Source organism: Phocoena phocoena, chromosome 11, assembly GCF_963924675.1.
Source record: "Phocoena phocoena chromosome 11, mPhoPho1.1, whole genome shotgun sequence".
In the NCBI taxonomy this organism is placed as follows: Eukaryota; Metazoa; Chordata; class Mammalia; order Artiodactyla; family Phocoenidae; genus Phocoena; species Phocoena phocoena.
Genome location: NC_089229.1, coordinates 94032228 through 94046565, shown reverse-complemented (window position 1 = coordinate 94046565; position 14338 = coordinate 94032228). Strand labels below are relative to the sequence as shown.

General features: G+C 38.4%; 1 protein-coding gene across 1 annotated transcript; it reads left to right on the top strand.

Annotated features, from left to right (window-relative positions):
• The first annotated feature begins 5706 nt into the window (after window positions 1-5706).
• On the top strand, window positions 5707-5913 carry SMIM10L1 (small integral membrane protein 10 like 1). The gene has a single exon (XM_065888214.1). The coding sequence runs from the start codon at window positions 5707-5709 to the stop codon at window positions 5911-5913; it is 207 nt and encodes a 68-aa protein (XP_065744286.1).
• Window positions 5914-14338: the final 8425 nt, after the last annotated feature.

The following is a 14338-nucleotide window of genomic DNA, read 5'->3' as shown; positions in this document are numbered from 1 at the left end:
AGCCACTACTACTGAAGCCTGCACACCTAAAGCCTGTGCTCCGCAACAAGAGAAGACACTGCAATGAGAAGCCTGAGCATCACAACGAAGAGTAGCCCCAGATCACTGCAACTAGAGAAAGCCCACGTGCAGCAACGAAGACCCAATGCAGATAAAACTAAATAAAAGTATATATTAAAAAAAGGAAGAAGTAAAACTCTTTATTTGCAGATGGCATATTATATTAAAAAAAACATAAAAACTCCACCAAATAAACTGCTAGAACTAATAAACAAATTCAGTAAACTTGCAAGATACAAACTCAATATCCAAAATTCAGTTGCATTTCTATACACTAACAATGAACTATCAGAAAGACAAATTAAGAAAACAATCTCATTTATAACTGCATCAAAAAGAACAAAATACCTTGGAATAAATTTAACTAATGAGGTGAAAGATCTGTACACTGAAAACTGCAAGACATTCAAAGAAACTGAAGAAGGGGAAGAAGACACAGATAAGCGGAAATCTATTCTATACTCATGAATCAGAATAATTAATATTGTTAAAATATCCATACCACCCCCAAGAGATCTACACATTGAATGCAAGCTCTATCAAAATTATAACAGCATTTTTCACATAAATAGAAAAAAATCTTAAAATCTGTATGGAACTACAAAAGACTCTGAACAGCCAAAGCAATCTTGAGAAAGAACAAAGCTGGGAGCATCACACATCCTGATTTCAAACCATAGTACAAGCTATAGTAATCAGAACAGATAGTATTGGCATAAAAACAGACACATAGTTCAATGGAACAGAACAGAGAGCCCAGAAACAAACATAAGCATATACACTCAACTAATTTTCAACGAAGATGCCAAGAGTATACAGTGGGGAAAGGACAGTCTCTTCAATAAATGGTGTTGGAAAAACTTAATATACAACTGCAAAAGATGAAACCAGACCCCTATCTTACACCACACACAAAAATCAGTTCAGAATGAATTAAGGACCTGAACTTAAGACCTGAAACTATAAAAATCCTAGAAGAAAGCATAGGGAAAATGTTCCTTGACATTGGTCTTGGCAATGAGTTTTTGGATTTGACACCAAAAACAAAGGCAACAACAGCAAAAATAAACAAGTGGGACTACATCAAACTAAAAAGCTTCCACACAACAAAAGATACCATCAGCAAAATGAAAAGGCCACTTTTGGAACGGGAGTAAATATCTGCAAATCATATACTGATAAGGGGTTAATGTACAAAATATACATGGCACTCATACAACTCAATAGCAAAAAAGAAAACAAAAACAAACAAAACTACTAAGAATATGATTTTTAAAATGGGTAAAGGACCTGAATAGACATTTTTGCAAAGAAAACATACAAATGTCCAACAGGTTTACGAAAAGGTGCTCAACGTCACTAATGATCAGGGAAAGGCAAATCAAATGAGATACACCACATCTATTAGGATGTCTATATCCAAAAAGCAAGATACAACAAATGCTGGCAAGGATGTAAAAAGGGAACCCTAGTGCACCACTGATAGGAATGTAAACTGGTACAGGCAGTTGGAAAAACGTATGGTGGTTCCTCAAGAACTTAATAGAGATACCATATGATCCAGCAATCCCAGTTCTGGATATACATCCAGTGGAAACAGAATCATTTTCTTAGAGTTATCTGTACACCCATGTTCATTGAAGCATTATTCACAATAGCCAACTATGAAAACAACCTAAGTGTCCACAGAAGGACGAATGGATAAAGAAAATGTGAAATAAATATATATGTCTCACAAATATTATTCGGCCACCAAAAAAAAAAAAAAAAGGAAATCCTGCCGTTTGCAACAACATGAGTAAAACTGGAGGACGTTTTGCTTAGTGAAATAAGCCATACAGGGAAAGACAAATACTTCATGGTATTACTTATAGATGATATCTTACAAAAAAAAAAAGTTAAATTTACAGAAAGATATGGTGATTACCAGAGGTTAGGGGAAATGAGAAGAGTTTGGCAAAAGGGTACAGACTTTCAGTTATAACACAAATAAGGTCTGAGGATATAATGTATAACATGGTGACTATAGCTGTTAATCCTGTAAATTTGCTAAGAGAGCTGAACTTGTGTTCTCAAATAAAAGGGCGGCTGGGTAAATATGTGAGGCAATTTATGTGTTAATTAATTTGATTGTGGGAATCCTTTAACAATGTATACGTATATCAAATCATCACATCATACACCTTAAATATAATTTTGTCAATTATACTTCAATAAAGCTGAAAAAACAGAGAAAATGTGTTGAAATTGGTTAAGCCTTCTTCAGCCTGGGTCTATGAATAACTGCAGAGAGGGGATAAATGGAATAGTATTCAGCAGTAAAAAGGAATGGGCAAGATGTTACAGAGTCTCATGGAGTCATCTCCAGTTATACGTCTAAGTGAAAAACAGCAAGATGCAGAACAATGTGTATAGTGTGCTATCTAGTGCCTAAGGAAGTGCAGAAGGCTTTCTAACTGAAAACTAATTTTTTAAAATAGTTACCTATTTGGAGTGTAACAGAGATGAGGAGACAGGAAAGAAGCTAGACTTCTTTAAATACACTTTTTTTTTTGCTGTACGCGGGCCTCTCACTGTTGTGGCCTCTCCCGTTGCGGAGCACAGGCTCCGGGCGCGCAGGCTTAGCAGCCATGGCTCATGGGCCCAGCTGCTCCATGGCATGTGGGATCTTCCCAGACCGGGGCACAAACCCGTGTCCCCTGCATCGGCAGGCAGACTCTCAACCACTGCACCACCAGGGAAGCCCTATACTTTGTTTTGAAGTTTTGACTCTGGTACCATGAAAATTTATTACATAATAATAAACAAAATTAAATCAAAAGAACTATTAATCTGTAAAAATCAAATGCAAAATAAAGCAAAGACACTTGTTTGTATAGTGCATGGTTTAATAATAAAGTTGTTTCAAATGATGCTAAGACATGGTAATTTTACTTTTTATCTCCATTAGGATATATTCTTAAATAAGAGAAACCTTAAATTATTTTTTTAATAATTATGTTGTTAGAATAGCATATGGTTAGTTTGAAACTATTATGCACAGAGATGCACACAAATAATTGTTAATTTTTTGTTGTTAGGGACCAAAATTTTCAGCATTAGAAAAAAGAAATAAACATATACAAAATTAGAATTGGAAAGGTCAGCATGAACTCACTGAAATTTATTTTAAAAGAATCTATTCTGGTGGTTTTAAGCATAAAGGCATTTTTGAGAGAGTATCAAAGTATTACAAGGTCTGCAGAAGGAGATTCAGAGCTAAGCGTCCAGAAACGATGCCGGCATCAGATATTTTTCTAGATACCTTAAGAGGGAAAAATCTTAATCTGATGTTGCAGCTAATGGTTTACTTCAGTATGACACAAATATGATGCTTGAATGTACAGTCTTGATCCAGAAATTGCAGTGTTACTATGGGATCTAATCATTGCTATCATATGTTACAATTTTTCTTTCACTGAGTTTACTAAACCTTCATAAACGTTTCCACTGAACATCAAATGGTTCCTGATGTGTTGCCTACTGAAAGGCTAAACTCAATCTGTTAGCCTGCAAATGTGGGACAGACTCTTTCACTGAGTTGTAATTTTTCTCTTGTGTTTAGGCATGGATCGTTTGGATCCAATCCTTGCAGGCTGAATGCATTTTTTAAAATATAATAGAACACTTATATTGGCAAATTCTTTAAAAAAGGAACTGAGAATTTGCAGACCTGCTGCAGCTTACCTTAAAACTTTTTCAAAGCATCATTAAACCAAACAAGCCATTAAAAAGTACTAAACTGGGCATATGTATATGTATAACTGATTCACTTTGTTATAAAGCAGAAACTAACACACCATTGTGAAGCAATTATACTCCAATAAAGATGTTAAAAAAAAAAAAAAAGAAATGAAGCACTTACATTTGATCTTGGTATGATCTCCTCTTTAGGTAGAGCTCTACCAGGAGCTTTAGGTTGCATTCCTGGCCCTACTGATGTGAAACGCAGTGAGATGAACTACTTTTCAGAGCCTGTCTAGGCCTCCTGAAAATGAAAATCAATGTGTGTAATGAAAAGATGAGCATGACCTCTGGGGATTTTAAGCTTCATGATGATTTAATAGCAAATCATTGTAAATTCAGCAGACTTGACTTTCCCAATAAACATTTACTATAAAGGAGAAAAAAAAAGTACTAAATTGGGAATATAGGGTTAACAATAAGGGGATAAGAAAGATCTGGAAAGGAAGGCCAAGTTAAAGAGTCAATGAAGCAACATCTGGAGAAATGGTTTAAGACGTGTTCCTGTTGAAGCTTACTTATGTGTGCCTACTTGGCAAAAAGTGTGGATCAGTCATTCAAGTCTAAACATCAAGGGACAGAATAAAAAACACAAATCATGTAAAACACTGATCCTATCCCACTCTCCACTGTCACTTTCATCTGACAGAAATCTTTCGTCAGCTCTGCAGCATTGACAAGTAGGAGCTGGAGCTTCATGACTGCTCTTCTTTGCCTATTCCTTTCCAACTGGAACAGGATATCAACCTAGCCATGTTATAAACATTGATAAATGGCTGCTGTTTTCCCTGTGGGCTTAGAATGAAAGATCTGGTTTTCATGGAGTTAACAAGAGCTAGTGGGGAGAGAGGGGAGCGAAGAGCAGAAGAATGGTGGAAGAGAATGAGTCCACATAGTTTTATGTGGTTGGAAATGGAAGATTCAGGGACTTAATGACTTCTGTGACCCTGAATACCTCTATTAGTCTTTCAATTTTCAGAAAGGATAAATTGTACTTCTATGTGGAAACGATACATCTACTGGTTCTGAGTTGTCATTTATCTTACACTACTCTTCAGTCTCTATACCAGTATTTCAGAAGTTGTCTTGAGTAAGCAGTTATCAGTTCCTCTAGGTGCTGTCTAGTTGCTGGGTTGGTACTGGTAGCAAAGTAGCAAAAGAAATTCTAGTTAGGGATACACAATTGAGCTTTATACAGTTTTATATATGTGGATATGTGTGTGTGTTTGCTTAAACAAGTGTGTAATTTCTAACACTTGCACCTGAAATCGTCCTAATACATAGGAAATCCACTGCCTGAGACTGTGATCCTTTAAGTTAAAGCATGATATAAATACGGAGACTCTGTGCCCAAACTGGCTTATGTAAGGAGATCACCTTGCCATAATATTAAAGTTAATGTTACGGAATCAAATGGGTAAGACTCCTGGCTAGTAGCCCAGTTCACAGAGACTAACCCGAGTTTTAATGCAAGCTCCTCGGGCAAGTTCCAGAATTTTACTTAGCTTCCTTTCTTCATTTTAAAGTGAAAACAGTATCGGTAAGGCTGTTCGTATATGCTGTACAAAATAACTGCATGGCATATATGTAAATAAATAACCCGTTCCCGACCTACCAAGAGTTAAAACGCTAAACGCTGAATACCATTTTAAGCAGCAGACAGGAAGGGGCGGAGCGCCAGCCGCAGCCCCCGCCTCACCGCCGTTAGGGAAGCAGCCGCGGCTACGTCAGGCGCGAGTGTAAACCCAGCTGCCGCTTAGCCCCCGGCCCCTCCCGGTCATCGCCGTCAGTCGGGGGGTCCGCGGGGTCTACGGTCACCCTGCGCTCCAGGCACCGCACCGGGCAAGCGGCGACACCGCGTCCATGGCCACCGCGGCGGCTACGTCATCCTTGGCTCTCAAGGCCTCGAGCTTGGCCGCGGCCCCCGGCTCGTACGGGGTCTTCTGCAAGGGGCTCTCCCGCACCCTCCTCGCCTTCTTCGAGCTGGCCTGGCAGCTGCGCATGAACTTCCCGTACTTCTACATCGCGGGCTCCGTGGTCCTCAACATCCGCTTGCAGGTACACTTCTAGAGCCCTGAGGAAGCCCCCGATATCCCGGGCCTGCATTATGGCCAACTCCCAGGAGGCCCCGCGGCGCCGCGGAACTGGGGGCGAGGAGTTCCGCTGTCTCGCGAGAGTGCCTGGGCTCCCTCCGCGGCTGTGCTCTCTGCTCTCAGCCGAGCTCCTGTACTGTCACTGAGACCTTGCCGAGATTAAGAAGAGGAAATACGCGATTCCGGGAGCCGAGAAAGAACTTCAGTTAAGACCCACGACAATATTTAAGAAGCTGTGCATCCTTAAAGCAAAAACGGGACGAACAGGCTGCATGACAAAAAGGGAAAGGTACTAAAATTTTCAGGACAAAAATGTACAAGCTCATGGTCCATATTAATTTAATAAGTAAATTTCGGGAGTATGAGACTGGAATATAAGCAGGACGCTGAATGAGTAAGAAGCTGGAGATCTTAAGGATATGCTGTGGAGGGCATATAATTTCTTCATCCCACAAGAAAAAACAATGACGATCAGAAGCTTTCACTGAAAAAAACTATACAGGAAATACATCCTTCAAATACCAAACAATGTAAAACGCTGCAGGATTTTGAGTGTAAAGGGAGTGTAAGAAAGTGGACTCTACTGCAGTGTCCCTATGAGTAACATGCAGTTCAAAATCTTGGAGCCAAAGAGAAGGAAATCCAGTCATAGCGCAAAGCTTGGCGACTTATCGAATAACATTTAAATAATCATAATAATGTAAATGCTGTTTATGGTTTTCATCTTTTAAAGAGAACACTTACAGTTACAAAGTTTGAATGCACATGTTATCAGCCTTGATGGTGTAAACGTGAGGGTACCTGGAATGGTAATGGTGTCTTTTAAAGTGGGAAGCTGAGAGGAAAATTCTGTTGTCAATGGGGGAAGAGGGCATTTTATTATTTAAAGAGTAGCCATAAAGTTGCTTAAATGTAACTATATGAAAGAGAGAAGAGGAGGGGAGAACAGCATGAGGTCAACAAGAAATGCCTAGAGGTTAGAGTTAGGGTGGAATGTTTCAGATTACCTGATGTATTTGGAGTCAAGAGATTTTTAGATTTCAGAGAGTCTGGAGACGAATTAGTGGTCTGCAAAATTTTTTCTAATTAAGGAAGCAAAGCTGAGGCACTTATAAACCCCGGGAAAAATAAAAAAAATTTTCAAGAACTACACTGCATAACTCCACTGTGAAGAATATTACTACTCATCATATAAAGCCAGTTATAATTATATAAACCCTGAATACAGGTACATTATTAGGTAACATTGGAACGACTGGAGAAGAGAGAGATGTATATGTAATGGGGGAGAATCAATCAAGATCTGATATAGAAAAGTTGATTTTTAAAAAGCAGTATAACTTGTCACTTAGAAAGAGTACAATAAGAAATAGCTAAGAGTTAAAATTGGTAGTCTCTGGAGAAAGAAAATCAGGGATAGACAGAAAGGTGGAGGACTGCTGTTTTTCACTACCAGTCTAACAGTAACAGTGATTTTTCTTAGCCGTGTGTGTGTGTGTGTGTGTGTGTGCATGAAGATATAGATATAGATATCAGGCAGACCTCTGTTAAAATACAAACTAATTTTGTGGTCCAGGTGAGCCCATTAATCTGCCTAAACCCCAGTATTCTCAATTCTATTAAATGAGAGTAAAAATACCCACCTTGAAAGATCAGTCAAGAATTAAAAATAAGCCTGACTTAGTGCTTGATACATACCGTACACAGTAAAGAGTATCTGTTATAACAGAATATTTCATTAACTTGTGAATAAAACTTAAAACTCTCATATGGAGTGCCTGCTTTTCCATTGGAGGGTTTTAGTACTGAAGGAGGTTTGTAGATTACTGACAATGGGGGTGTAGGGAAGACCCTCCAGGAAGAGACATTTGAGCTGAAAGGGGCAATTATTTGCCAAAGTAAAGATGTAAACTATTTGTAGTGTTCTGTATTCCACTAATTGTATCCAACAAACAAGTGTACTCTAGGAATATAAAATAAGTGCCCCCTGTAGCACAATGTCTTGCTTTGAGTAACTTCTTCCTACCCTTCATTCCTTGTCTCCAGCCAAAGTAGAGTACATCTTCATCTTTCTACGTCGTACACTTTCTTCAACCTTCTGTACCTTTTTTTTTTTTTGACTTACGGTTACTGTACTTGTGTTTTAAGGCTGAACTTAGACATCACTTTTTCCATTAAGTTTTTCCCAGATGCTCCTGACCAGATTAGAGATCATTTCTTTTAATCCATCTAAAGGGCTGTGTTAATATCAACCTATGCCATTTTCATAGGTTTCCTTATTTGTGCTTAATTGTGCATTAATTATCAGATGCAGTTTTTTAAAGAATATCCAAGAAGACAGGTTTCCGGACTATGATCTCTTCCCTTGGTAATTATATATTGCTGTGAACGTGCAGGGACTAAAACATTTTAGTCTAAAATATCAGAAATGTAATTTGATCAATGAAATAACTCAGTATTGCCAATGGGCTTACAAATGGTGGGCATCACTATTTCCTAGAGGCACTAATGTCCCAATTTGTAACACAAAAGAATGAGGCTGCCATTAGCCCTGGAATGGTGACATACAGGGATTTGGGTGGCTAATGAACATGTGCCTTCCTCAACCTTCTTTTCTTCATATTAGTGTTTTGCTACACTGAAGAAACTAAGGCACTTTAGCAGATTTATTATTATATCCTCCACCTAGATTAGAAGCCCTGTGAGGGAAGGTACTGTATCCTATCGAATTTTACAGCCTGTAATATCAGCAAATATATAGTAGGAACTGAATGAAAGCTCCATGATTTACCATTTATTCTTAACAATTGCTCTTAAAACCAGATGTGTATTTTTCTTCCTACATGATACAACTCAGTAAAGTTTCCCATGGAAGAAAACAAGAATTTTGCTCTACTTATTATTAACCACTTACTATTCTAATTTACAAGGAATTTTATTCCTCCTGGCATCCTTCCAGGTCACATCCATGAAGCCAAAGATTTTCTCAATCCCCAGCCTAGAGCATTGCCTAATGTGAGTAAATATTGTTGAATGAATGCCAAATTAGTTGGTTTTTCTACACTTAGCAGTCAATAAAAGAAATAAAGATGTGTTTGTCCCTGATACTAAAGTCATCTACTTTATTTCTCCCATAAATCAAGCTTTTTCAGGCCTTGAAGAATATTGATTGGCCCAGAGATCTCAAACTTGAAGAAGCAAAGAGGTGGCATAATTCTGATCAATAAAGAAAAACACTTGTTTATGCAGTGCAACTGACAAGAATGCTGGGGGAATGGAGACTCTTAATAGTTTAAAGGGAAATAGTGATCACAGTAAACACATAACCTAAGGGTTAGGGAGCAAGATTTTTTTTTTTAAGGATTTTAAAATTGAGGGTAAAAATACTTATGATTAGTTGGCTAAAAGAATGTATCATCAGGACTTCCCTGGTGGTCCAGTGGTTAAGGCTTTGCCTTCCAATACAGGGGGTGTGGGTTCGATCCCTGGTCAAGGAGCTAAGATCCCACATGCCTTGCGGCCAAAAAACCAAAACAAAACAGAAGCAATATTGTAAGAAATTCAATAAAGACTTTAAAAATGGTCCACATCAAAAAAAAAAAACCTTGAAAAAAAAAAGAACATATCACTATCAGCATGTTTTTAAAATGTTATTGAGATTTTAATACCAGGAACTATGAAAAGTTATTTACTTACATGATCATAATCCTCACGTGTACCCTATGAGGAAGATATTTTCATCATCATTTTTTCAGGTAAGGAAACTAGGATTTAGTGAGGTTAAGTAACTTTCCTAAGGTCAGAGTAACTGGCCAAACCACAAGTGCATCTCAAGTTTATTACTAAAGATACATTTGATGAGGGATTCAATTTTTTTTACATGTATAGGTAATTCTGAATAATCCCGTTGCTTTTCTCAAGTTCTCAAACAGAAGTATTACCTGAGTAATACTTGAGGATATCTTTTTTAAATATAATTATTGAGGGCCTTTTGTATTAGAATATAAATATTTAACATTATTTGATATTAAATTCGAGTATTTTATACTCTGATGCCTAAAGCCAGTTGGCCTATTTGTGGGGAAGGGGGGTGAAGGCGGTGGAGGACACAGAGGAAAGGACATTCATTTCCCCTAGGATGGAAAGAAAACACTTTCCTTCCCATGATGGAGTGGAGATCGGGTAAAAACATGAATTTTGAAGCTCAGTCATCGCTGTCCTGAGGAGGCCGAACTAAATTCCCGGTTACAAAATTCTGCAATCCTATTTTAATGGAGACTTTTCTTGGGGCATCAATAGCATTTGATAGAGTCAAGAAGAAAACAGAACTTACACATGGAGACATAAAGTGGTGGCGGAATAGAAAGTTTATGAATATAGGTACAAAAGAAGGAGAGGAAAATCCTAATGCCTGGAAGGTAGTCTGAGGAGTAGATTTGGAAGATTCCAAACACAGTGGACCAAGGAAAGAACCCCTTCAATAGCTATCAGAATTTCTAACACTTGGGCTGGATTGAGTCACATCAGTCTATTTCTTGGATTACCCTAAGTGTGGAAACTTCCTTGCGATTTCAGCAAGAACACATGATAGCCTACTGCCCAGCAGGATTACCACCAGGTCAGGTCATGAACCTTTCGCAGCTGAAACCAACTCCTCCCCACCCCCACTCCTCACTAATACAAATCTCAGCAATGACCTTGGAAGAACTGAAAGGCCAAAGGACATTCCTGGTGCCTACAACAAATCAAGAAACACTGGAATTCTTAGTAAAGTACATCTTAGTTGCAGTACATCTGAGGGCACTCCTGCCAGTTTCTGTCCTAATTAGGGACCTGCAGTGAATATTGGAAATTCTTGCTCATCCTTATGGCTTTCAAGCACCAAGTGGATCTATTCACAGTAAGGTGGTGGAGTGCCATCAGTGAAAAATAAAGCGGACTGGAGATCTTTCATATACTGGGTGAGGGAGAGTGGGTATACTTTTTCATGTGAACCAAAATGAGGAAAAATAAATCATCACACAACGAAAAAGCAAAAACCACTTAGGAAATACTGTACTTAGAACATCTTGGCTCCAAAATCATGGGCACAGTAACAGAGATTGTGTCCAAAGAAGAAAGAAACAAAAAGATGTTTAATTTTTAAAAAGAGCTGTTTTTCAAAAGACTGTTTTAGCTTTTTAATTGATAAAAAGCATATCAAACTGCAAAGACGAGTACAATTAATAGAAGCCTTAAAATTTAGAGGTAGATGCATATGGAAGGGAAAAGAAGTTATTTTAAAGCTAACTCATTTAAACCTGCATCTAACAAACAGAGGTACTAACATACAAGTCAAGATAGTGCCTTAGTCTTCTGAAGCCGTATCTACGTTGGTGTCCCTCCAAATTGTTAAAGTTGAAAATAACCCATCTGTCACCCGAGCTTTTATACCTTCAAATAACCCCCCTCCAAAATAAAATATTGTTTTTTTTAATGGATCAAACCAACCATCTGATCCATTTTTAAATGGTTTATTCTGGGCAATCCAGCACAGGGCACAGATCTCGATAGACAGCCCTAACCAATGTCAAGGTGGGTGGACTGTGGAAGAATGGGTTTTGCAGGTGCCCCCCTGGTTTCTGTACTTCAGTTATGAAAGCCCCTGCCTTGGAGGACATGAGGTTTAATCAAGAGCAGCAGACACAACACCTGAACCATCAGAGATTCAACATTATCACGTTCTGTATTCATCCATGCGTATTTCTTCTACTGGGACCTTTTGTTTCAGTAAAGTTCAAGACAACATGGCTTGAACACTGAAATATCTTCTAAGTTTAAGTTCTAGGCCTAGGGCAGAGCTCAGTTATAAGCCTCTTCTGACATTAGAAACAGGTTATTTACAACACTCCTGATCTCAAACCGAAAAAAAAAAAACCCAAAAAACTCATTACTTCGATATAAAAAGTTTATTTTGGAGGGAAGTGATCAGCAAGAAAGCATGGACAATCATTTTCCCAATAATTCAGTTCCAGAATAGGATCCAGTTCTCTCCAGATTGCATGAGACTAGCTATGGATGTGGTACTAGTAGCTTTTCTTGGATCAAGGCTGGGGCCTCTAACACAGGCTTCTTAAGGAAAAGAGAGGCACCGAACTTAATCTCTGAATGCCATTTTAATAGGGAGAAGACAATAAATACATTGGTAGACAATGCTCAGCCCATAGTCCAGACTTCATCTTTTTATAGTTATTTTCTGTGCTTCTATTATGTGGGATAGGTCCCTACTTCTTTTTTTTTTCAATTTATATTTTTTTAATTTAATTTTTTATTTTTGGCTGCGTTGGATCTTCGCTGCCGCACACAGGCTGTCTCTACTTGCGGAGAGCAGGAGCTACTCTTCCTTGCGGTGCACGGGCTTCTCATTGCAGTGGCTTCTCTTGTTGCGGAGCACGGACTCTAGGCGCGCGGGCTTCAGTAGTTGTGGCTCACAGGTGTTAGAGCGCAGGCTCAGTAGTTGTGGCACAGGGGCTTAGTTGCTCCGGGGCATGTGGGATCCTCCCGGAGCAGGGCTCGAACCCGTGCCCCCTGCATTGGCAGGCAGATACTTAACCACTGCACCACCAGGGAAGTTCCCAGGCCCCTACTTCTTATAGCTTCACCTTTCCAAGATTAGTACACGAGTAGGGAGAACTTAATCCTAATGAGACATTTACTGCTGAATTCCACTGATAAGCACCCAGGGCTATGCATAGTTGCCTAAATCTTTTGTTATCTTATAGGTCATTAAAGAAAAGTTTAGTAACACTGAAATGTAAATCTAAAAACTAAAACTATGCTTACTTCTAATAAGTACAAAGTAATTTTTAACTTTTTTACTGAAAGGGATTCTAAACCAAATTATCCTCAGTACTGAATCTAACTATAACCAGTATAATTAGAACTTCACCTTTCCTAAAACAAGATAATCCCAGTGACAACCATTAGGAAATTTATTTTTTCTTTCAGTTTTATTGAGATATAATTGACACACAGCACTGTATAAGTTTAAGGTGTACACATAACAGTTTGATTTACATATATTGCAAAATGATTACCACAGTAAGTTTAGTTAACATCCATCATCTAGTATGAATACCAGAACAAAGAAGTCTCTTTCCTTGTGATGAGAACTTTTACAGTGTACTCTCTTAGCAACTTTCAAATATACCATACAGCAATGTTAATTATAGTCATCATACTGTACACTACCTCCCCAGTACTTATTTATCTTATAACTGGAAGTTTGTATCTTTTGAACACCTTCATCCAATTCCCCTACCCCCCCACCCAGGAAACTTCTTATATAGTGTCCAACATAATGAATGAAGCTTAGAAATCTAAATCTTTATGGAGATCTGCATATACATGTATCATCATCATTGTGGATACATCAGAGTACCCCATAGCCCTGTTCCCTAGGGTAAGGGTATGCTTTTCAAAGCTCTTATGGTTCTTACATTCTTCCTAGTGTCAGACTTGACCTACTGCTCCATCAAAATTAATTTATAACCCACATCTTTCCAACATTTATTTTCTACGTTGTTTTGGGGTTTTTTTGTTTGTTTGCTTCTACCACTGAATAATTATGGCAACTGTAAATCCTAACAAAAATTTCTTCATTTTTTATGGTTTTAAAAAATGTTTACAATTATAATCTCTAAAATTACTAGCAAAATTATGAATTATTGTATTCAAAATTGTAATATCATTAGCAAGCACAATTTTGCCACCTGCTGGCCTTAAGATGTATACACATTTTCAGCTGCTTTTAATTACTATGTCAACTCAGCACTATATATGCACACAGACATGTCCAAAAATTCTACAAATATGTGATATTCTTTTGTAAACTTTGTTTTTATCTCTGGTGAGTTGGTTGTTTTTATCGTCTCTGACAAGGGACATTATTGTTCATATAATCCTTAGATGCATACACACATACCCCATACAAATTCTGTGTCAAAGTAGACATATAAGTATTATTATACACTTAGGGAAATTATTCAGTACCTTTTTATAAATTCAGTTGATTTTTTTCTTATTCTAGAAAGGTAGTGGCTAGTCTAGCTTGGATCCCTAATGATAGTCTGCTCCTTTGTTTTAAAAGTTACGTCTGGGGCTTCCCTGGTGACGCAGTGGTTGAGAGTCCACCTGCTGATGCAGGGGACACTGGTTCGTGCCCTGGTCTGGGAAGATCCCACATGCCGCGGAGCGGCTGGGCTCGTGAGCCATGGCCGCTGAGCCTGCGCGTCCGGAGCCTGTGGTCCGCCGCAACGGGAGAGGCCACAACAGTGAGAGGCCCGCGTACCGCAAAATAAAAAAAAAAAAAAAAATCAAGTAGGGAAGGGTAGTTCATGATAAAGGGTATTAGTGAACACACT

Bases quoted from the DNA above. Each gene is read 5' to 3' on its own strand.
- SMIM10L1 (XM_065888214.1), top strand. From the start codon at position 5,707: ATGGCCACCGCGGCGGCTACGTCATCCTTGGCTCTCAAGGCCTCGAGC.